At 44.9% G+C, this 25263-nt stretch overlaps 1 protein-coding gene across 2 annotated transcripts in view; it reads right to left on the bottom strand.

The window, feature by feature from the left end:
• Positions 1-25263, bottom strand: part of LOC120860300 (FERM domain-containing protein 3) — a 345585-nt gene that overhangs the window by 62885 nt on the left and 257437 nt on the right. For both annotated transcript variants that reach the window (XM_040236079.1, XM_040236080.1), the window contains exons 11-13: positions 18576-18650; positions 18190-18258; positions 11717-11841 (exon numbers count right to left, since the gene is read on the bottom strand). In XM_040236079.1, the coding sequence (XP_040092013.1) occupies positions 11717-11841; positions 18190-18258; positions 18576-18650 (269 nt within the window). The remainder of the gene's footprint in view (positions 1-11716; positions 11842-18189; positions 18259-18575; positions 18651-25263) is intronic.

The following is a 25263-nucleotide window of genomic DNA, read 5'->3' as shown; positions in this document are numbered from 1 at the left end:
AAAGCAACAGTGAAGGACAGAGTGTGGAGAAAACTTAGAAGCCATCTCACCTTGTTTTTAAAAGAGGAAATAAGATCCAGGTACTGCTAGTGTCCAGCATGTTCCAGAGAAGAAGTAAATACTTATCAAGTGAATGAATGAACTCCAGCCCTCTAAAATCTCTATCCAATGCTCTTTCTACTACCAGAGGATCCCCACTAAGGCTGTGTCCTGCATACACTCAGAAAGTAGAGTCCATCTCACTCCTGGGCATATATCTGAACAAAAATATCATTTGAAAAGATGCACACACCCATATACTTATAGCAGCACTATTCATAACAGTGAAGACATGGAAACAAGCTAACTGTCCATCAACAGATGAATGGATAAAGAAGATGTGGTACATATGTAAATGTAATGTAATGTAAATGTAAATGGAATGGAATACTATTTGGCCATAAAAAAGAATGAAATAATTCCATTTGCAGCAACATGGATTAGCCTAGGGATTAGCATACTAAGTGAAATAAGTCAGACAAAGAAAGACAAATACCATATGATATCAGTTATATGTGGAATCTGAAATATGGCACAAATGAACCTACCTACAAAACAGGCTCACAGACATAGAGAATAGATTTGCAGTGGAGGGCAGGATGTATTGGGAGTTTGAGATTAGCAGATGGAAACTATTATATGTAAAATGAATAAACAACAAGGTTCTACTGTATAGCACAGGGAACTATAATCAATGTCCTGTACTAAACCAGAACGGGAAAAATATGAAAAATAATATATATATAAATGAATAACCTTGCTGTACAGCAGAAATTAGCAACACTGTAAATCAACTATACTTCAGTAAAATAAATTTTTAAAAAAGAATGTGAAGGATGTTGAAACAATAACAGCGACAAAAAGAAAGTAGAGTCCAGCACTCATGTAAACTGGGAACTCTGGGCACCTGCAGAACAATTCAGCAAGAGTGACACAGCATCTACCCAAGAGCTTGGCTAAAGTCTAGACTGTGCTTGGGTGACTCACCCTGGTTTACTAGCGTGGAAGACTGAAAGTATGTAAAATGGCATGTCACCACTGTAACTAGAGCAGATAGATCTCGCATCTATTTTAGGAATCTGCAGTTTTGGCATGAACAGGGCTTTCAGAGTTTCAAAAACAAGCCCTTCATTTTATTCTTGGTGGACTCGTCAGTAAGATCTAGAGCAGCTATAGCCAAACCTATTTTTTGGGGAATATGTTTGCTCATACTTAAGAAAAAAATGAGTATTTATAAATCAGATACATGTACAGCTGTCAATTCTTTAAAAAATTATTTATTTATTTCTGGCCGTGCTGGGTCTTCGTTGCTGCATGGAGTTTTCTAGTTGTGGAAGGGGGGCTATTCTCTCTCTAGTTGCGGTGCACTTTGCGGTGGCTTCTCTTATGGAGCATGGGCTTTAGACGTGTGGGCTTCAGTAATTGTGGCTCACAGGCTTAGTTGCCCCATGGCATGTGGGATCTTCCCAGACCACGGATCAAACCCATGACCTTCGCACTGCAAGGTGGATTCTTAACCACTGGACCACCAGGGAAGTCCTGTGTACAGCTCTCTTGATGTATTATAACCTTTATAAAATCTACACAAGAGAAACTGTTTGAGGAGGTGATAAAAGCTAAATCCCCAGAAGTCTGAATAGTCATTTCCTCCACCCTAGTGGGCCACTGGGGAAACCCACGGTCTGGGAGCTATGGCTCCAGGGCCTCCAGTTCTCCATCAGCCAAACCAAGAGGAAGGCTGCCCTACTTTGCAGATGGCCTTGATGCACCCCAGTGGACATGCCCAACATCCAGTCTTGTGCCAACTAACCAGAGCCTCTTTGCTGAACCCTGCCCATACTGTCCCAGACCTAGCTAAAAGAGTGGAACTACCCTGTATTGCCCAACACTTTCTTTCACATAATTGGCATCAGGTCTTAACAGAAGAGGAAGTGAGGAAGGGGGATTCTGTGAGCTGCTGCCTTCATGTCAGCCCGGGTATCATAAAGCGCATTTACTTAACACTCACTACCAATCCTCTAATAAAAGCATGAGAAAATAGAATCCCATGCTGACTATGGAATCCAGAAAATTATAGCCTCGGCTTGCTAATGACAATGGCTTAGCAATATCTTCACTTTTCTTCTCCTGCGGTTTCTTAGAGATGGTGGTGGGAGTGTTTTCTTGTCCAAATGCCAGAGCAGGATATCTTGCCTGTCACAGACCACACTGGCTGTCACAGCTGCGCACGCTGACGCTCTTGCCTGGCTCATGTCCCAACCCTCAAGGAGCGCGACCGAATTACTTCATGGGACACTTGACTGATATTTTTTTTTACCCTAGCTGAAGCCTTTAAAGCAATTAATTATTAATACTTACATGCAGCAGCCAAGAGCCAACCTGAGCGGGAGCGGTGATGTGGGAAGCTCTGAACTGAATTGCTTTCACTAATAAGACAAAGATTCTCAGCACAAGACAACGAGTAATTAGAACTAGGCCTGGAGTGAGTTATTCTTTATTTAACAGATTCAGCTTTAAAAATCAGAACATGATTCCCAGAGGGAGACAGCCTTCCTGCACGAAGGCTGTTTGCCCTGCAGCCCGGCTCTATCAGGAATTCTGTTTGGTCGGCACCTCTGTCCACAGCCTTTCTACCATGGGGGCCTCGGGGAGGCGATGCTCCCAGTGGGTTGGACATTTCTGAGGAGACATTGGGTCCTGGCAGGCTGTGACTGAACCAAACGCTCAAACCCTGCCTTGAGTATGCAGCAGCTCTTCTTACCACTCACACAAGTTCCCTACACTTACATAGAGTAAGATGTCTCTTTTGATAATTTATTTGATATGATTGAAAACTAAATGCAGTTCCCTAGTTAATGGATCTGTTTTCACAAGAAGTCAAACTGTTTTAGATGTGTTTGATGTCATGCAAGACACTCAAGCCAGGAATCTGGTAATCAGAACCTGACCCCAAACCCAGACATACCTAGCTCTGTGATTTTGAGCAAACTGTGTCCTCTCTCTGGGTTTTCTCATCTGTAGATTCCCCAAAAAAGAGACCATGGACTACCAGTCAGTTTACCAACGCCTGGGCTAGAACATCCTTAAGATTCCTTCTAACCTCTAAAAACTATGAAAAGTGTTTCTGTCTCCAAGTTCCCATTCTCATTGTGAAAGACCTCAAACCACAGTCCGGGAATTTGACCTTGACATTAGGCAAAAGAACTGAAGAATTTAGAGCTAGGAATCATTTGAGTGGTGCTCAAGTCTTATCTTCTTGTCTTAGAGCCGAAGAATATGCGGCTCCCAAAGGTGGATGAGCCAAGACCAGAGCTTGTGTTTCTCTCTGCTGCAAGGCATTAGTGCAGAAACAGAACAGCTATCTACAGCCCTGCTGTGTTTATGCCAAGGAGTAGGATATGTCTTAAAATGAACGATTTAAGGGATTTAGCCAACTACAGAACTGAAGTGATGCACACACTGTTGGCATCGTATGATGTAAAAATACAAAATCCTGGCAAGATAAAAACACTTAAATTGCCTCAGGAACCAAGCATTTAGCTTCCTTCCAGCAGTGTAAACACTTCAAATTTCAAAGCTCTCTTTCAAGTGAAATGAACTTATGAGTACGTAATTCATCAGAAGATACCAGAAAGCAAAGTTTCAAAGATGACAGAAACTCCAAAGAAAAGCACAAAGTGGGGAGGGTGGAAGCCTTGAAGAGCTTGCAAAAGTGAATATGCAGAGCTCGCTCAGGCTTTTATTTCTTCCCCTGAGTTGCTCTCGGCATTTCATACCCTAGAGGAGTTGCCGACCCAAACTTCTCAAATTCAAAAAATGTGATAAGGAATTCTGAAATTTGGCTCTGCAGTTATAAATAAAACCAGAAGCTGACCTCTGCTCTGCTGAGGCTCCTAACTCCTGTGGAAGCAGGCTTGGCTGCTCTCTGCTTATTAGCAGTGGGAGACTGGGGCCATAACATGGAAAAGTTTGGGAGAGTCCAAACCTGTGCAATGCCAAAAAGATGCTTAAAACAGTATTTTGTGTGAGTTCTAATTCAGGATGTTAACCCATTTGTCCACGTTTGAATTAAGTATGCTCCCAATTCATTGTTTGACCTATAGTTCAAATTATGATACATTTTCATGCACTTATGCTTTCAACATTAAGCAAACAAAGCAGGAATTTTAAAAACTGCACACACAGGATGACTGAAATGGCATTAAAATGGATATGGAAGAAAACTGTTAACACATTGATTGCCTCTAGGAGGTGGGACAATCTGGGAGGTAATTTTTTTCTGCTTATTTATGCCTTTTTGTACTGTCCAGATTTTCTAGAAGATGATGGATTAGTTTTATAATAAGAAAATACAAACAAACAGTAAACCCCAAATCCAATGGCAGGGACAAGAGCCTGTGCTAACTCATCTGCTATCACCAGGTAGCACTACCTATAAGGGGAAAGGTGAGCCCATTGGATTTATAAACAGTTCCTGGTGTTCGATGAAACATAAAAGAAATTTCTGATAGACAATTGCATCACTCACAGTACACATCCTGATATATACCCTAAGCCAAAAGGAAGAAATTACTTAGGACACGGTGGGAAATGGCATGGAAAGACACTAACACACTGAGGAAATCTGTTTCAGCCCTGGCCAGGGAACTCTATAAAGGAACAAAAGAGGGAGAGGAAGTTTCCTATCAGATAAGCAGGGAGGAGACCAGACTCAGTAAAGGCAGTGTAACCATGGCAGCCTTGGGCTGTTAGACATTCCAGCAGTGATGGGATTGGAACAACTGTGTAGTATATGTGAGGCTCTGCCTGGCGTGGTACAGAAAGACCTGTACATAGAGAACACAGTTGGCCCCGTGGGTCACCTTTTAAGTGTTAGGGTGGAGTGGGGTGGTCACGAGCATGGCATGCTTGATGGCTGAGAACTGTACATTTTTATATGCTCAAAATGCCTTCACAGGTTCACATATAGATTTTTTAGAATTTCAACGGTGCCAACTTAAATCACTTATGGTTAGGGCTAAACACTGTAAATAACCCTTAAAACACCCCACTTCCCCCTCTGCCCACACACAGTCACATCCATGTCATACATGTGCATTTACACACACAAACACACCAGGAACAGAGCTAAGGGGTGGCTTGGGAGAATAAGTTTTACCATCTACTTAATTCCCATCTATTCTGTGATATAGATACTTTTCTCAATCATATGCGAATGCAGGTTTAAGCCACCATCAAACCAACCACATTGCTACTCGCAAGGCACTCCTTTATGGAAACCTTGGTGTCTCCACTGTGCTTCTGTTGTTGCCAGCAAGAGGGTGTCAAACATTTTCTATTCTTATTAGTTGTATCTATCAAGAAGATGAAAGCATGGTTTCCTGCCTGTTGAACTATGCCAACTTGGACCATCGCTCTGATGGACAGCAATGCATTCCCCTTCTCTACCATAATCTTTTTCCTTAATGAAAAATACACTTTACTAAAACATGAAAGCATTTTGCTACCTGCACTGTGGGGACCTTATTCATGTGAAAATATCATTTTCACCTAGAAAAATGCCCACTCTGAATTTTTTCTTCTTTGGAAATTTTCATAAACTCCGAGGGGTACTTTTCAAATGCTTTGCTCTATTCATCTCAAGCTTTCCACAGCACTAATCTACTGGGATCCTGTAACCAAGCAACTTTGGGGTGACACTGAAAACGTTTCTGTTGCTTAGTGATGCCTAGGAACTGATTTTGTTTTTTCTCTACTCAGACACAGCCAGCCTCACAGCTGATCCTCCAGCTGTCGTTTGAGTGGCTTGGGGTAACATGTTCTCACCCAGAACACCGCTGAGCTCATCTGGGCAACAGTGTTCTCCCCAGCTATCTTTGGGAATCTTGAAGTTCCAGGAAAAACAGAGACTGTCAGGACTTCCCTGGTGGTCCAGTGGTTAAGAATCCACCTTGCAAAGCAGGGGACACCAATTTGATCCCTGGTCCAGGAAAATCCCACATGCCACAGAGCAACTAAGCCTGTGGGCCACAATTACTGAATGCTTGTGCTCCTCAGCATGCCTTTGCTGCTTGGTTTGGCTCTTGCTGAGACATAAAAAGTGCTAAAATATCACAATACAAGGATAAAACTAAATTCATTACACTGTATCTGCCCAGAAAGAGAGCCCATCCACAAAGGTGGAGGCACCTTTGTTGAAAGCTGTATTCTCTGCCTCTCTTCTCTTTATATATCAGAGATACTTGAATCTATTAAATTATGTACTTATCCCTATGGAATATCTAAATTCCACTACCTGATACTCAAAGACAAGACATGGGAAGCAGGATATGACTCAAAAATAGTAACTAAAATATAAAGGTATCAAGAACACAGCTATGTTCCCTGTGGGAATTATAACTTTGAATTTCACAGTACCATCACTTCATGGGAAATAGATGGGGAAACAGTGGAAACAGTGTCAGCCTTTATTTTGGGGGGCTCCAAAATCACTGCAGATGGTGACTGCAGCCATGAAATTAAAAGACGCTTACTCCTTGGAAGAAAAGTTATGACCAACCTAGATAGCATATTCAGAAGCAGAGACATTACTTTGCTGACTAAGGTCCATCTACTCAAGGCTATGGTTTTTCCTGTGGTCATGTATGGATGTGAAAGTTGGACTGTGAAGAAAGCTGAGTGCCGAAGAATTGATGCTTTTGAACTGTGGTGTTGGAGAAGACTCTTGAGAGTCCCTTGGACTGCAAGGAGATCCAACCAGTCCATTGGGAGGACTGATGCTAAAGCTGAAACTCCAGTACTTTGGCCACCTCATGTGAAGAGTTGACTCATTGGAAAAGACTTTGATGCTGGGAGGGATTGGGGGCAGGAGGAGAAGGGGACAACAGAGGATGAGATGGCTGGATGGCATCACTGACTTGATGGACGTGAGTCTGGGTGAACTCCGGGAGTTGGTGATGGACAGGGAGGCCTGGCGTGCTGTGATTCATGGGGTCGCAAAGAGTCAGACACGACTGAGCAACTGAATTGAACTGAAGACAATTTTGCTCTCTACTCTAGATTGGGGAGTTCCTTCTATCTGCTGGACATTGAACAATATTGTTGTTTCTACTTCTTTCCCTTTTGAGTTGATTCTATATGTTGGAAGTTACTATGATTTGCTTAGTTTCAAAACCCACAAAGATGCTCCATAAGGCAAAAGTTCTTCTAGAAAAGAGAATTTTATTAGATATTTACAGAGCTATTTTGGATTTTTCATGAGAGATACCTATCAGTGTGACTTTACAGCTGGTGAAAGAATTTCTGTAGTCACACTGATAGCTGTCTCTCATGAAAAATCCAAAATAGCTCTATAAATATCTAATAAATGAAAACCCACTCCAGTACCCTTGCCTGGAAAATCCCACGGACAGAGGAGCCAAGCAGGCTACAGTCCATGGAGTGGCAAAGAGTTGGACATGACTTCACTTTCACTTTTCATAATGCATGTCTCTTGCCCACACAGTTGTAATGTTAATGACAAGGTTAGTATTTAGCAATGGAACTTCACTATAGAAAATAAAGCAAAATGGAAGTTTCTAAGTAAATGTAATTAAGGGTCCAGGGGAAAGCTTACCCAAGCTCCCCCTTACATCTGGGGCATTCTGATGGCATCAATAGTCTGGTTTCAATACTCTCCATGGTAACTGCTCTTTCAACCTTATTCCCATCTAGACTTCCATGTCTACAGACGATGCAAAATCACAATCCCAAGCTTGGATTATCTTTTCTCTCCTCCTCTTCTCCCTTAGCCACATCTTCCTTCATTCAATCTTAAGCTAATCCTGATGTCCAGAAAAAGTGATTTCCACTCCAAACAATCTTCCAGGCATATAGGAGGAAGCCCTGAAAAATCACTGGTGATCAGAAACAAAAGCTGCTTTTATTGTGCTTTTGGAAACATACAAAGACAGAGAAGGCACAGAAAAATGTAGACCAGTAACATGGATCCCGGGATCCTTGGGCTAAGAACATTAATTTAGCACAGAGTTTACAGAGTGAATTGTTGAGACAGAGCATAAAGGCCATTATAACAAATCAGTTCAGTTCAGTTCAGTCACTCAGTCGTGTCTGACTCTTTGCGACCCCATGAATTGCAGCACGCCAGGCCTCCCTGTTGATCACTAACTCCTGGAGTTCACTCAAACACATGTCCATTGAGTCGGTGATGCCATCCAGCCATCTGATCCTCTGTCGTCCCCTTCTGCTCCTGCCCCCAATCCCTCCCAGCATCAGAGTCTTTTCCAATGGATCAACTCCTCGCATGAGGTGGCCAAAGTACTGGAGTTTCAGCTTTAGCATCATTCCTTCCAAAGAGAGGAGCTACCCCAGGTCCGAGGTCAGGGGTGGCAGCCGGGAGGAGCTACCCCATGTCCAGGGAGTGGTGGCTGCGTGGGCATAGCCGAGAGGAGCCACTCCACGTTCAAGGTCAGGAAGGGCAGAGGTGAGGAGATACCTCTCGTCTAAGGTAAGGAGCAGCGACTGTGCTTTGCTGGAGCAGCCGTGAAGAGATACCCCACGTCCAAGGTAAGAGAAACCCAAGTAAGATGGTAAGTGTTGCGAGAGGGCATCAGAGGGCAGACACACTGAAACCATAATCACAGAAAACTAGTCAATCTAATCATATGGACCACAGCCTGGTCTAACTCAGTAAAACTAAGCCATGGCCTGTGGGGCCACTCAAGATGGGCGGGTCATGGTGGAGAGGTCTGACAGAATATGGTCCACTGGAGAAGGGAATGGCAAACCACTTCAGTATTCTTGCCTTGAGAACCCCATGAACAGTATGAAAAGGCAAAATGACAGGATACTGAAAGAGGAACTCCCCAGGTTGGTAGGTGCCCAATATGCTACTGGAGATCAGTGGAGAAATAACTCCAGAAAGAATGAGGGGATGGAGCCAAAGCAAAAGCAATACCCAGTTGTGGATGTGACTGGTGATAGAAGCAAGGTCTGATGCTGTAAAGAGCAATATTGCATAGGAACCTGGAATGTTAGGTCCATGAATCAAGGCAAATTGGAAGTGGTCAAACAAGAGATGGCAAGAGTGAACGTCGACATTCTAGGAATCAGCAAACTAAAATGGACTGGAATGGGTGAATTTAATGCAGATGACCATTATATCTACTACTGCAGGCAGGAATCCCTTAGAAGAAATGGAGTAGCCATTATGGTCACCAAAAGAGTCCAAAATGCAGTACTTGGATGCAATCTCAAAAATGACAGAATGATCTCTGTTTGTCTCCAAGGCAAACCATTCAATATCACAGTAATCCAAGTCTATGCCCCAACCAGTAATGCTGAAGAAGCTGAAGTTGAACGGTTCTATGAAGACCTACAAGACCTTTTAGAACTAACACCCAAAAAAGATGTCCTTTTCATTATAGGGGACTGGAATGCAAAAGTAGGAAGTCAAGAAACACCTGGAGTAACAGGTAAATTTGGTCTTGGAATACGGAATGAAGCAGGGCAAAGGCTAATAGAGTTTTGCCAAGAGAATGTACTGGTCATAGCAAACACCCTCTTTCAACAACACAAGAGAAGACTCTACACATGGATATCACCAGATGGTCAACACCGAAATCAGACTGATTATATTCTTTGCAGCCAAAGATAGAGAAGCTCTATACAGTCAGCAAAAACAAGACCAGGAGCTGACTGTGGCTCAGAGCATGAACTCCTTATTGCCAAATTATAACAAATGGTTCTCATTACTATCATGCTATGTCCAAGAGGGGGATAGAGATGTCTCTGGAGGCCACCATCCTTTGTATTTTGTACATTTTCCTTCTACTCATGGAATTTGTGGCATCCAGTTGCCCAGTCCTGATTCCAACCCTGAAAATTCCTTTCGGGAAAAGAGTTACTAAAATCCCTTACACTTCAGTATGAATCAGTTGCTATGACCTCCCCCATGGATATTTGCATGCCCAGTTGAGTTCAGTTCAGTTGCTTAGTCATGTCCGACTCTTTGTGACCCCATGAACCGCAGCACACCAGGCCTCCCTGTCCATCACCAGCCCCTAGAGTTGACCCAAACCCATGTCCATCAAGTCAGTGATGCCATCCAACCATCTCATCCTGTCATCCCCTTCTCCTCCTGCCCTCAATCTTTCCTAGCATCAGGGTCTTTTCCAATGAGTCAGCTCTTCGCATCAGGTGGCCAAAGTATTGGAGGTTCAGCTTCAACATCAGTCCTTCCAATGAACACCCAGGACTGATCTCCTTTAGGAAGGACTGGTTGGATCTCCTTGCAGTCCAAGGGACTCTTAAGAGTCTTCTCCAACACCACAGTTCAAAAGCATCAGTTCTTCGGCTCCCAGCTTTCTTTATAATCCAACTCTCACATCCATACATGACTAGTGGAAAAACCATAGCCTTGACTAGATGGACCTTTGTTGGCAAAGTAATGTCTCTGCTTTTTAATATGCTGTCTAGGTTGGTCATATGCCAAGTCATGTTCTTATTATGGGCTGAAGAATTTCCCCCTAAGGAAGGGATTCTTGAATTAAAACTGCAGGTGAAGTTCATCTCTTGGGGACAGAATGACCCACACTCTTGAAACTGCCCAGTATCCAGATTTTAAATGTCATCATAAAGTTAAGAAAAAGCCTGTTATGTTTGGGTTCATGGTTCTAATAATGTTATCTTATATGAATTTTTAAAAATTTACTTTGAAATTAATGAGAGTGAAATTTGCCTCACCAGGTGTGTGCAGCAAGCAGTGGGGTAAGATTCTCCCCTGAAGTAAGTAAAGCCCTTACAAATAAAAAAAGAAACCTAGAAGCACATATATCATTTACAAATATAACAACTTTGGGGCTTAAATGGACCCTTTATATTTTAGCTTGTATTAAAACTGTCAGACAAGGCCCAGTGGAAAAGGGAATAAGGGGATGTAAAAGCACTGAGGCAGAAAGGGGATGACTAGTGTAGAGATATTTATGAAGAATTTTTTATAACCACTAATATAATTGTGATTATAGCCAAGAACATGCCAGTAGAACTTTCTGGAAGGATGGAGATGGTAGCCATTAGCCATTTGTGGCTACCGAGTGCTGGAAATCTAGCTAATATGGCTGAGGAGCTGAATTTTTTAAGTAATGATGTTAGTTTTAAATAGCTACACATGGATGCTTGTACATGTGCTCAGTCACATCTGACTTGTGGTCCCATGGACTGTAACTCGCCAGGCTCCTCTGTCCATGGAACTCTCCAGGCAAGAACACTGGAGTGAGTTGCCATTTCCCTACTCCAGAGGATCTTCCTGACCCAGGGATCGAACCTGTGTCTCTTGCATCTCCTGCATTGGCAGGTGGATTCTTTGCCACTAACACCACCGGAGAAGCCCACACATGGGTAATGGCTACCATATTGGATACAGGTCTAACACCATTACTTCTTTAACATGTAATTTTAGGAATGCTTTGTACCAGTGAACTCTCTCTGGGAGAAACTGATAGAACTCTCAGGATAACACAGCCTTCCAGGTGTGAACAGTTTACTTACTAAAAACACAGTTTATGACTCATTTTGACCTCCGCCCCAACACATTACCCAAGGTGCCCAGGATTGATGCCTCCCTCATTCCTCCAGGGTAAGCCTGCAATTGCTGGCCTTTGGAAAGAAGCGTACTTACCCTCACCTGGTGGAAGTTCTTCTTCCTGCTCGCTGGGGGAAGGCAGCAGGGGTTGCAGGGGCTCCATGTTAATGATGAGCTGCTTGTTCAAGGAGTGAGAGCTGCGGCTCTGAGAAATATTTGTTCTGAAAACAGATACAAGCCAGAGGGAACTGGTTTCCATCAGGAACACTGGCCCCTCCATCTCAGTTGACTACCCAAGCTGGCCCCTGTCTCTAGACTCACACAGTGCATCAGGCCAGTGTTAAAGATGACACACAGCCCTTTTTATCCTTAAGGTCCTGACATGTCTTCTAATGTCCATGTGTGCTAATGCAACACAGTGAAAGAAAATATCTTTCCCCATATGTCCTCAGACTTGGACATGCTGTGCGACAAGACAAGGCATTGAAAAAAGACATGGGAAGCAGAAATACACAGGAGAAGGTATCACCGATCTAGATATGCCGAAAAGTGAATGGAGGGCACAGCTCAAAGTAATTTAACAACCACCAAAACCCACAAAAACAAAAACTCTGCCCAGAAGATGGCACAGGCCATCTACAGCTGAGAGCTATTTTGGTGTTGCTGGATGTCCAACATCAACTATTGATATTTAATATTCCCACTCAAATTCACACCCTACTCACCAAGCAGCCACAGAAGGCAGCTCCACTTTCTCCTTTTGAAAGGAGAACATGTGTGTTGGTAGCTTCAATAGGGAGCAGATGGCAAGGAAACTGTGCAGGTTGTCTCATCAAAACTATTGGAGGATAGCCCGGCAGCCCATTTACACTGCCCTGACAAAGAGGTGGGTGCCTCTGGTGGGTGTTTCAGCACCCTTCCCACCTCCATATTTCCTGTCCAAACTAACACCAACCCATCCTTCAAAGACGATGTCAAATGTCTCCTTCTTGAAGCCCTCCTGGATTGCCTTCACCACTAACTCTCTCTTCCCCTTTCTTCTCACTCTAGTGTCCCTTCTTTCACAACCCAAATTTGTTATATTTGTTGCCCTGTAATTACTGGTGTATTAATCAGCCCCGCCTTTTCTAAGGCAGAGACTGACCTATCCGTTCTCATGTGCCTTTTAGCACCTCTCTTGCCATCTTGTTAAGGGGTGCTCAGTTTGAAACTGAAGCAAACTTGGCATTAAGTTGGCCTTTCAGACCGGCATGGGTGTTCTCCAGGCTAGTTGATGGGATTGCCTTAATAGCCTAGGCATTTCTGTTAGGCATTGGGGCCAGGCAGAGAAGAAGCTGGTAGCATCTAGAGTTAAAAGCTGCCACTGGTTGAAAAGGAAATTTATAAGGACTTGCTTAAACCATGGAGTTCTTGTCTTCATTATCTCATTCTACAATCCTTTATTTTGCAGCTGATATCTATGTATCATTCTGGAGAACCATGGTCCTCATCCTAAACTACTCACTCCCCAGAACCATGATTTTCAAACTTTTTGGACCGAGACTCACATCACAGAAATACATTTGATATCCTCTCTCTGCACACACACCAGGCCAGGTGGCGCTAGTGGTGAAGAACCTGCCTGCCAATGCGGAAGACGTAACAGATGCAGGTTTGATCCCTGGGTTGGGGAGATCCCCTGGAGACGGGCATGGCAGCCCACTTCAGTGTTCTTGCCTGGAGAATCCCATGGACAGAGGAGCCTGGTGGGCCACAGTCCATAGGGACGCAAAGAGTCAGACGCTACTGAAGCTACTTAGCACACATGCACGCTCTACACACACATGCACACACAGATACAGGAAGACATAGCTAAAGTGTTTCTTGTAACAGCAGTAGTCTTGCTATGTGTGAGACTCTATGTTTTACTTTCCATCCTACTTCATTTCGTTTAAAGCCCTGGTCTTGGGCACTGTTTTCACTCCATGACTCCGTAGTGTAGAAAAGCACACACCTCATGGGAGATGGCCAAGGGTCCAGGGGGACAGCAGAAAGGGGCACCTGATCCTGCTGTGAGTGAAGGGAGAGCCAAGAAGGACCACCCAGGGAAGGTAATGTCTGACACGTGCTGGCAGGTGCAGTGGTCTATAGGAAAAGGAGGGGAAGCAGGGATTCCTCACAGGGGAAGCAAGGATGGGAGGAGTAACAGGGAGATTAAAATCACCAGGAGCGAAGGCTTCTTTTATTGTAAAGGGTTCTTTTTTTTTTTTTCTTCCTTTTTTGAGATTTTCATGGGATTTCTGTCGGCCCTGTGGCTTTCATGACTGCAGTCTTAGTTCTGCAAAGCACATGTTGTGTGTGCAGACTATCTAGTTTTCTGACCTCTGAAAAGCCCATTTTCTGTTCTTGCACAAACTAATTCTGGATCATCCATCTCTGAACATGCATGCCAGCTGAACTGACAAAGGTTCTCCTCCTCCAGAAATCACACTGTAGATCACAACCAGGAGGGACCCGCAGCGAGCCTTTAGGGAGGTTCTTCTTTTCCCTATCAGGTTAGTGTCTGTGCTGTGGACCCCCACTCTCAGAGCCTACCTGCCAGCAGACTCTGCCAAAGTGCCAGACCCGCTTTGCAGCCTACTCATGAGCATTCTCCATAGAACAGTTTCTGAGTGAAACTGCTGTAAGGATTCTATTGAGAAGGGAAGTTTCCTTCGGGAACTGAAAGTATGTTCTAAGAGTGGCTTCAAAAAATGATGGCATAACATCGAGCAACAAATACAAGGTTTGTGGAGTTAAGGCCACCACTCCTTGGAACAAAAGGAAGTGCTGGCCTGTGAGCAAAAGCTCCATCTGAAGAGACTTCAATGTGAACATGTCTGTCAGATTCTAGCATCCCATTTTTGGATGAGCAGTGATAACAAGAATATCACCACCTCATTTTTATTGCACTTCATAATTTTAATGCCCATAAGAAAACCTAGAAGTCGAGGAGGGATACATGAATCTCATTGTATAGATGAACAAACTGATGATCTGAGACACTGACTTATGCAGGACATATACCACAGCCACAAAGCCAAGATTAGACCCATTCATGACTCCTCGCTTGTTGCTCATTTCAGGAACGAGTGCTGTTTTTGGGAATCCCTTGGTGGAGGCTCTATGGCCAGGTGGTTTAAGGAGTCGAATCTGAACTCTGAGCTACAGCCCTCTGCTTCACTGGGCCTGGAATGGGCAGGTAATTCTCACCAAGTAGCCAGCTGATAGAGTTTCAGTTGAGGATCTTGTCATCAGCAAAGATCAGTGAGCTAACATGAGAGTGAGCATCTTCTCTTTTTGAAAAAAGAAAAATCCCAAGACAGTGTTTTCAGTCTGCATCTGTTTCTCTATGTCACACACGTAACAACAGAAGTGGAAGTCCAAGAACTGGCTATACTTTGAAAAGGAGAATCTCAAGGGAGAGGGAAGAAAGCTACGTGAAGTCTTATCGTCACTGTTCTAGATGAGCAGAGCTCCTCGAGCACTGCCAGAGAAAGAGCTCACTACTATACTCTCACTTTTGACAGCTACTGCAAAGAGGTCAAAACAATTCAAAAATACGATAATTGTCCCAGAGAAACAACTTCCTGCCCTGCAGCCAGCTACTGGGAAGGAACAAGAAGTGGCTGCTGAGAGTGGCACACGTCACCCTGGCTCTTACCACAGTGCTGCTTCTCGGGAGGGCGAGGTCCCCAAGGCAGCACCACAGACAGATCTCAAGTCTCAGAAAATTAGAAGTAAAGCTGTCATCCCACACTCCCAGTGCATACATTCATTCAACAAATGTCTACTGACCTCCTACTTTGACCAAGCGTTGTGTAAAGTGGTGGGTAAGATGGAGGTAACCAGGATAGGCCCAAGCCTTGTCCTCCCAGAGCGTACTTTGTATCATTACTTTAAACAAGTTCTTCCTTGTGATGTCAGAGGTTTGAGAGATACTGCCAAAGAACTGAGGGCCAGAAAGGCCTCTTTTCACAAACATGTAAGAGAGGGGAGTGGAAGAGCAAGAAAGAACATGTGAATCAGTGCTGAAAGGGCCTATAGAGCCTTGGCTGCAGTAATATTCTGGGAGATTTTAGGAGATTCCAGAAAAGAATTGATGGATGTCTCATTTCTCATCTGCTCTGGTGGATCAGTCCACCTTAGGAAAAGCTTTTCACTATGATGAATCTGAGCCCTCCACCACCTCTAACACCAGTAATCGAGAGTCTGGCTATTCAAAAGTGCAAACCATGAACTAGCCACATGGCCATCATCTGGGAGCACATTAGAAATGCCAGATTCACGAATCGGAATCTGATCTTAACAGGAACCCTAGATGATCCCTGTGCAAGGTACAGTTTCAGAAGCCTTGATCTAGGAAGGCTTGATTCTCACAAATGATGCAAATGTAAATTTAAAAGGGAAATGTTTTAAAATATTCTTTCCTGATAATAGCAGCCCACTCCAGTGTTCTTGCCTGGAAAATCCCATGGACGGAGGAGCCTGGTAGGCTGCGGTCCATGGGGTCGCTAAGAGTTGGACACGACTGAGCGACTTCACTTTCACTTTTCTCTTTCATCCATTGGAGAAAGAAATGGCAACCCACTCCAGTGTTCTTGCCTGGAGAATCCCAGGGACAGGGGAGCCTGGTGGGTTGCCATCTATGGGGTCGCACAGAGTCGGGCACGACTGAAATGACTTAGCAGTTCCTGATCTCATTAACCCTCTGTAGATAGTAACTATGGGCTTTTGGAAAACCTTGCATATTTGGAATAGGTCTTTCTGAAAGTATACTGTTAAAAACATTTTCCTACTTTGTGTTTGTGCCTTCAAGGGGGTTCCCCAGAATCGAGTATTTCTTTTAAGATCAAACACTCATGCTTCTAAGCTGAATAAAACCCAAGCTGAGCCCCTGGGGTAGGTTTGCCTCCCAGCTTCTAGGAGAATGCAGAGGCTTTCTAGACAGCAGATGCTACAGAGAAAAGAGCACAGGACTCAGGGGCACAACACTGGAGTTCTAGGCTTACTTGTATCACCAAAATATTTATGATCTCAGACAAATCATTTAACTTCTCCAAGACTCAAGTTCCCTTATGTGTAAAATCGAAACATTGAACCAGGTGATCCCTGAGGTCTTTCTAGACCAAAGAATCTGGAAACATTCCAATGATATGTCCTACTATTTCTTCTTTTTTTCGTTTCTGCTTCACTGAGTAACCACAATTGGAGGCAGAGGAGGAGCTATAAAAAGGCTATTTTTAAAAAAATGACCATTGTCATTAACAGGTAAACTCTAAGACTTTCACAGGCATTGCTCCAAGGGGTCCCAGCCGGGGCGCCCCTGATTCCCTTGCTCTACAGTTTTCTCCTGCTTCCTAAAGCAGGAGAGACTGCTTTGCAGACTTGCATGTGACAGCTTCCCATTTGTTGTTCAGTTGCTAAGTTGTGTCTGACTCTTTGCAACCCCATGGACTGTAGCACTCCAGGCTTCCCTATCTCACAAAACGTGGTTCCCTGCAATGGCAAACCACTTCGATAATCTTGCCTTGAGAACTCCATGAACAGTATGAAAAGCTTCCCACTGGATCACCCCAAACCAGGAATGAATTATTCTCTGTACACATCTGCACAGGATTTCATTCTGACTACAGTTCTGTTTGCCTGTGTGGGTGCCCATGCTTGCTGGCTTAGCTACACTTCTGAGAGACCGTGGCCTCCTCCTGCCTGACCGCCTCAAGAGAGGTACCCAGCTCACTGGATCACCCTGGAGATAGAGGAGGCTGAGCAAAAATCTGAGCATAAGGGAGAATCCAAGTTCAAAGGGGGGAAGGAAGGACTGGTGCCCACCAGTGTGTGAAAACTTCCTAAAGAATATATCTTATGATGATCTTGCCTTCAAAAGGAGGAAAATCAGGATGAGAATGTCCAGCTTTAGATATGGAGCATGCTTGAAGTTCAGGATGTACAATGATCTGTGTAAACTGTGGTGATAAGAGGTCCAGCATGGTTAAGAGAATATTTATTATTCCTCAGAATTACGTATATTGCCGTGTTAACAGAGAAACACACCCTTGTCCTGATAATGACTAAGTTCTTCATTCCTCTGAATGGCTTTGGGGAGTTAAAGGTCTGATGAGTGATGGGCACCCTACCCCCTCATGTGAATAGTCTAGGAGGAGTTGGGCCAGTGGGAACTGGCCACGAGTGATGAACAGAGGCAAGGGCAGAGAGCATTTCTAAGAGGACAGAATGAGGGACTCAGTCAGGGGACAGCCCAGCTCAGCCACGCCTCACGCACTTCCCGCTTGTTCCTGTGATACTCCAGGCCAAATCAGGGCAATGACTCCCTGCAGAGCTGGTAACTCAGAATGGAGCCCTGCCAGACCTGTCTGAGTGAGACCCGGGAGATGATGGGAGTGCCTGGAACCGGGGCTGAAAACAACATAGGGCCAGGCAGCTAGTGCCCTTGCTCCCTTCATTGTTCTAGTGGATTTGGTGAAGTCTGCCTTGAAACCCTCCTGTCCACCCAGAAACCTCCCAGAGCCCTAGGGACTGCCCCAACTCACCTGTGCACCTCTGGGGGTTCTCTCTGGATTTTGGAGCTGGCTTCCACCACCTCTTTGGCAACTTTACCGCTGCAAAAAAGACAGAAACATGGCGTCTGTGCACAGATGCTCAGAGTGGAAGGGGAGGGGTGTATGCACTTGTTTTTTTTTTAAACTTCACAGTGGTCTGACCCAACTCTAAGAATCCATGCCTTCTACTCCTCCATGAGGGGATATTACTACAGAGTTTGAGAGATCCTGTGGGCATAAGAGATGAACGGAAAGGGAGCCCCCAAACTGGGGTATGGCCCAAAGTGCACTGATTTACAAGTATCAATACCATATTCCAACATCAAAGGCTGTGCCCAGGCCAACCCCATCATCGAAGTGGAACCATGGGTACCCACCTATATCGAAATCTACTTCCTTTAAAAAATATCTTGCTGCTTGACACCGTCTTGATCTGACTGGATTTTGCATACCTGTAAGAAAAAGCAGAGCAGAGGTGGTATGCCACTGCACAGTCCAAGCGGAACATGCTGTAATGTGTGGTAATCAGATATTTCTGACTGCCAAGAAAGAGATACGTTATACTGTTCTCTCTCTCTCACACACACACATACTCTCTCTCACACACACACCTGAAAGAAATGTTTCTTTTACCATGTATGTCGCAATCTGGTCTTTTCTATGTGATCTCTTTTCATTATTGTATATGCTGTTGGTGACCCACACATTTGGTATCATAATCTATTACCAGGTCATGATCTGCAAAAAGGACCAGGCAATACTGATGATCAGTAGGGATTCTTTCCCAGTTTCTGTTGCAGTGACAGGAAGAGGGTGGGCTCAGGCAGAAGGCATCATTACAGTTTTTTGCTGGGCAGACTTTCTTGCCTGGGGCTATGCCAGCACTGCAGTAGAAAGCAGTTCCTTGGTGACACAGGTCATGCCCCATGTCACATAGAACTCACCTACTGTGTATTTTCTGGGAGATGGCACAGGGGCCTATGTCGCCATGGAAATGATCCCTGGTTTCTGAGTATTAACACGGGTTAAGTCACCATGACCTAGTGCCCTTTAAAAGAAACCACACCGGTTGATGACTAAGATACATGAGGAACAGAAGCCCAGCCAAGCCCTGATTCAGCACCTCTGAGCCCTTCTCGTAAATACGAACAAAACACTACCACTCTGAAAGAACAATTCAGAACATGTGCAGTCCAGAGGCCACACACGGGGCATTCGATTCCTATGATACCTCAGGACACCTCAAAGTCAGACACCTCGAGCCTGATGCAGTTAAACCCAACAAATTAGAAAGAATGGGTCTACAGAGTTCAGGATCATTTTTAACTATTGATCATTACAATAAAAAACAAATAGAACAATATGCTCTATAGAATTCTGAGTCTAGACAATCACACAATGAGGGCTGTGTCTGGAAGCTTTGGTGTGGGCTGTGAGCCCCATCCCTGAGTCCATGAAGCCTGGGTTCAATCACTTAGCACTATTAACCAAGTGTCTCTTCTGCTCTGTGCACCACAGAGCTCAAGGAAGACACAAACTTTGCATTCATGGAATATAAGGCCCAGAGGGAAATGGATATTCATCCAGAAACCCCACAAAGAAGAGAACAAAGGTAAATTACAAGTAGTGGTGTTATGAAGAAAAAGATGCAATGAGAGTATGGAGGTGGTGCTGATCTGATCTGGGACCCACAGAAGGTGGCCTGAGGACGAGATCTCTAAGCTGAGCTTCAGGGGAGGGAAGGTGTTAACACGGCGGGTGGTGGCTGTGTTCTAGGCAGAAGGCCCAGCAGGTAAAGGCCCAGACCCTGAGCACTGGGGGAACAAAGATGATCTGATGTGCATTTCCCTGTGCTGTTATTACGACTATTCTACAGTCTCACTCACACATTCTCCCCACTAATTTAGTAGGACCTGACCTTGAGCTGTCCTTGTTAAAGATTCGGTCTTTGTCCTCAGGACAATGCAAAGTCACAAAAAATACTCTTTTGCAAACCACCCCAACCCACAGAGAAGAGTACTGGCTACAAAGGATGAATCCAGGGAGCAAGATGGGCAGGAGAGGGGGTCAAGCCCAGGGAGAGGGATTCCTGTCAAGGCAGGGTCCAGAGAAGACAGCATGGGAGCCCTAAGGATAAGCAGAGCACATGAAATCCACACTGCAGAGGGGTCTAGATGCCTAGGACAGGCTGCTGGCCAAAGCCAGATTACAGACCACATGCACTCAAGAGGAGAAATGGCCCAGCAAGCCTCGCTAATGGAGTCAGCATCATTGTGCCTCCTCCCTTGAGGATGTGCCTGGTCTGGGCCTCTTTGCTACCCTACCTCCAATCTTAGCCCCAGAGAGTCACAGGCCTGGACACATTTCCCATCTCAGCAGAGTTGTTGCTCCCAAGTATTTAGAGGTACGAGGTGGAGAAACTTTTAAAGCAGTTTCTGCTTTTTTATTGTTTTGTTGTTATTGCTTTAAGTTCCTAAGGATGCTCAGGGCAAGATTGTCTGCTAAAAAAGCTTACTAGGAGTCCTAATTGCAGTTTTTGAAATTCAGACTCAACTCTGTACCCATTTTACGGAGGTGTGGCTAGCACAGCAATTCCATAAACGGGGGCTCGTGTAGGGAGCAGTGGGTGGCTCTGTCTCTCGCCAGTTCAGCCTCAGCTCCTGCCCTTCCAAGTTCCATGCAGAGGCCACTGCCTCAGAACAGCCTCTTGGTGGGAGGCCTCACAGCGCTCCACTGCACCTACACAAACCCGCCAAATCCGTCAAGGAAAACTGGCTAGAAGGTGTTTCACAGAGAAAGCGAATAGCCGTCTGGTCAGGATGAGAGGAGTGAAAAAAGCGTTGGCTTCTTTCTGACAGCTAAGTGCCCTCGATGGTTATTTGTGTGGTTTCACTGGCTCAGAGACACTCTATCAAGAGCATTACCACCAATCCCCTGCCCTCCCAAATGTTCAAGGAGATGCCCAATAATGTCTGGCCTGAGATCTTTTATGGAGTTTTAACAGGGGAATTTATTCTGAGAGCGTGAACCTCACAAAACCCCTGAGAACTGGGAAACAGACAGTGGGATGGAAGGAATTGAATGAAGGCAAGAGAACGGTGGCTGGGTCACAGGACACGCATGCAGTTGTGGCCACCTTTGGCTGTATATCAGTAGATGCTGGAGCAGGGTTAGGAGTACCAGCTCCCAGGAGCCATCACTGGAGAGGCTCATTCAGTCCCTCTAGATAGGGGCCCGGGAGTCTGTATTTTTATCAAACACTCCAAGGTCATTCCAAGGCCGCCTACTTGCATCGGAGAACCTCAGAGTCCCCACATCCTCCCTGAATGACTCCCAGGTGGCATTTTACCCCAAAACACAGGAGCTCAGGATTCTTTCCTGCTTTTGGTCCTGTGACCTTTGTCAAGTCATGTAGCTTCTCTGAGCCTTGGTTCCTTTACAATTTTTTTTAAAGAATGATGATATTAGATTACTTAATTCATAGTGTTCTGAGGAGGGTTAAATAAGAAGTGCTAAGTCACTTCAGTTGTGTCAGGCTGTTTGCGACCCCATAGCCTGTAGCCCACCAGGCTCCTCTCTGTCCATGGGATTTTCCCAGGCAACAATACTGGCTGGGTTGCCACATCCTACTCCAGGGGACCTTCCCAACCCAGGGATTGACCCACATCTCTTTTGTCTACTGCATTGGCAGGTGGGCTCTTTACCACTAGTGCTACCTGGGAAGCCTTAAATGAGACGAAATGATCTGAAAACACCTATAGTACTTACTCCTTGCTCATTATATGACACCCTCCCTCCCTCTCTCTCTTCCCCTACCCCTGATATCACTCTCCAAACCTCTGCATTGCCTTCTCACTGTTGAGCTACCAAAGCCAATTCTCTAAGCCGTGGCCATACCTGGGAACCATGTCAAATACTCTGAAGGCAAATAAAAGAGCTTCAGGCTCCAGCTCTAGCTGACCCGTTCCAGCTCTCTGTTCCCAGGCTCTCCCATCCATGAGCCCAGAGCAAGCCTTCCTCCCAGTGTAGGCAACGCGGGCACAGCCTAGTAGCAGTAGCAGTTCTCTCTCCTCTAGCCTCCTTTCTGGTCTTCCCTCTCCCCACTTCCATCTCCAGCTACTCATCAACATCTCAGCACAGAAGCACTGGCTATTCTCAAATCTCTGACCTCACAGGGAAATCCAGTCCCCAGTTGACCAGCACCTGACTGGGTGAGGCCTGTGTATTAACATGGTGGTCTCGTCATTTCTCTTTTCTACTGTCACAACTCTCCCCCACCCCCAGAACATTCAGAGCAGAGTCACTCTACCTAGAGACCCCTTCCCATGGCATTATGGAGTTCTGTCCAGTCCTGACACTGAAAGTCTGTTTTAAATGGGATACTATTTGTGAGACGTGCATACATACTCACAGTGCCTGGAATAGAAAAAGCATTCTTTGAGTATCAGTGTCATCTTATGTACACACAGCACAGCTCTGCAAGAATATGTCCCCATTCACCCTTGCTTCCAGCTTTTCCTCTGGTACCTGTTAGTACAGGAGCTGAGGATGGAGGTCAGGTTAGATGCTGGGGAGGCACTGGCTGGTGCTCTAAAGGCCACCTCTAGAACTAACAATACAATTTCCCTTTTCCCTATGGTTTATAGCTTCTGGAGTAAGCACTGTAATAACAATATATGTTATTACTGAGCCCTACTAGGCATCATTCACCATCCAAAGCACACTGCATTCTCAGTTGCTCAGTCACATCTGATTCTTTGCAACCGTATGGACTGAAGCCTGTCGGGCACCTCTGTCCATGGGATTCTCTGGCAAGAATACTAGAGTGGGTTGCTATTTCCTCCTCCAGGGCATCTTCCTAACCCAGAGATAAATCTCCCATCTCCTGCATTGCAGGTGAATTTTTTTACTGCTGAGCCACCAGGGATGTGCTTAAATGCACTAATTTATTATTTAAAAAGCACTTTAAATACACTAATTTATTTCATCCTCACAGCTTTCTCATAGGAAGAAGCAATCCACATTCTTACATGAGGAAACTGAGGCACAGAAGGGTAAATTGACTTAATAACGGTCACATCATAGAAGCTGGAGGAACCAGGCTACAAACCCAGGCTTTTCTGTATTTTTAAAATAATGTCTCGGCCATGCAGGGCCTCATACTTCAGAATGCATCAGGATCACTGGGTGGGCTTTTGAAAATACAAGGTTCTGATTCAGTAAGTCTGAGTTGGAGCCAGGCCTTTAAAACAAGTTCCCCAGAAATGCTGATGCTGGTCCAGGGACCCAAACTTTGAGAATCACAGGATTAGAGCACACAACCCTAGGCTGCAGGCTCACCCTGCCTGGAAAAGGTATATTACTACTAATATCAAGATCCTTCATCCCAGATTCTGAATTTTTAAAATAAAAGCTTTATTGAAATATAATTCACAGAACATAATGTTCATCCTTTTAGACTGTACACTTGAGTGGTTTTCAGTATAATTTACAAAGTTAGAGATTCATAAAAAACATATCTTCTTTACCCTCAAAAGAACCTCCAAATACCTATTAAAAGTCCGCTCCTTCTTTCACTCCTTAGCATCATGTTTTCAAGTTTCATCCCTGTTGTAGCAGGAATCAGTAGGTACTTCCTCCCTTTTATGGCTCAATAATATTCCATTGTATGGCTATACCACTTTCCTTGATCCTTTCATCAGCTGATAGGCATCTGTTTTAACTATGATGAAGAATCGACTATGAACACTCGTGTACACATTTTGGTGAGGACTCAGATTTCAAATTAACTGGGTCTCAGGTAGGGTCCATGTTGTTGTTTAAAAGTTCCCCCAGGTGATTCTAATGTGCAGTCAGGCTGAGGATCTCTGGTTTAGAACCTCATGACTCAAGTGTGGGCCATACACCTGCAGCTCAGCATCACCAGGGAGCTTATTAGAAATCTGGACTCCTGGGCCCCACCCAGACCTACTGAACCAGAATCCACATTCTAACAGGATCTCTGGGTAACTCTCATGCTCACTAAAGTGTGAACGGTGTCAGCTTATGGAGATGCTCTGGGTCCTTGACGACCAAGTGTAATACTGTTTCTTTGACAAAATGCACACTAACCCAGACAGGAAATTTATTAGGGACTAGCTTTATGTCCTGCACAAAATTCCATAGAAAGCTGGGGACAAAGAGTGTCATTTGAGCTTCCACTGTGTCCCCAGTGCCTAGCACAGTCTCAGCCTAAAGCAGGTGTGACATAGATTCATCAGAAGGACCACCAGGGAGCCACTGAACTCTTCAGGGAATCTAGTGCGCTTTCAGGGAACCAGTGTCCAGAAATGGCACATCCCAGGGCTCTGGGGGTGGCAGCAGCCAAAACACATGGGAGGGAGGAAGCTCTCAGATGGCGACTGTCTTAAGTCTGTGTTGGGGACCCCCAGGGGGTTGGAGCAGGAGGGAGAGTCTCTGTTTCTCGGCTGTGTTCCCAGGCAGCAGATCTCAGAGCCAGGGCTCTCAAATCTGATCGGTGGCCCCAGGCCAGCTGACAACTAGCAGCACATTCATGTGTTAAAAGCATACTAGGGAATTCTTGGCCATGCGGCCTCCCTATTCTCATGACAGGTGAAGTGCAAAGGAGGAAGCAAACCACTCCCAACCCAGGAAACCAGATCAGGGCTTTGTGACGTGGATAAGTCCAGAGTCTGCCATACAGAGTGAAGACAGAAGGAGAAAAACAAACATCGCATATTAACACATATGTATGAAATCTAGAAAAGTAGAACTGATGAACCTATTTGCAGGGCAGGAATAGAGATGCAGACACAGAGAACAGACTTGTGGCCACAGCAGGGGAAGGAGAGGGTGGGACAAATGGAGAGAATAGCACTGACATATATACACTACCATGTGTCAAATAGCTAGCTAGTGGGAAGCTGCTGGATGTATAGCACAGGAAGCTCAGCTTGGTGCTCTGCAATGATCTAGAGGGGTGGGACGGGGGTGACTCAAGAGGTGGGGATGTGTGTATGTGTGTGTGTGTATGTATATATAGCTGATTCATGTTCTGCAACAGAA

This window comes from Oryx dammah, unplaced genomic scaffold (assembly GCF_014754425.2).
Source record: "Oryx dammah isolate SB20612 unplaced genomic scaffold, SCBI_Odam_1.1 HiC_scaffold_11056, whole genome shotgun sequence".
Taxonomy (NCBI): domain Eukaryota; kingdom Metazoa; phylum Chordata; class Mammalia; order Artiodactyla; family Bovidae; genus Oryx; species Oryx dammah.
The sequence above is the reverse complement of the archived record's forward strand: the minus strand, read 5'-3'. Positions and strand labels throughout refer to the sequence as shown.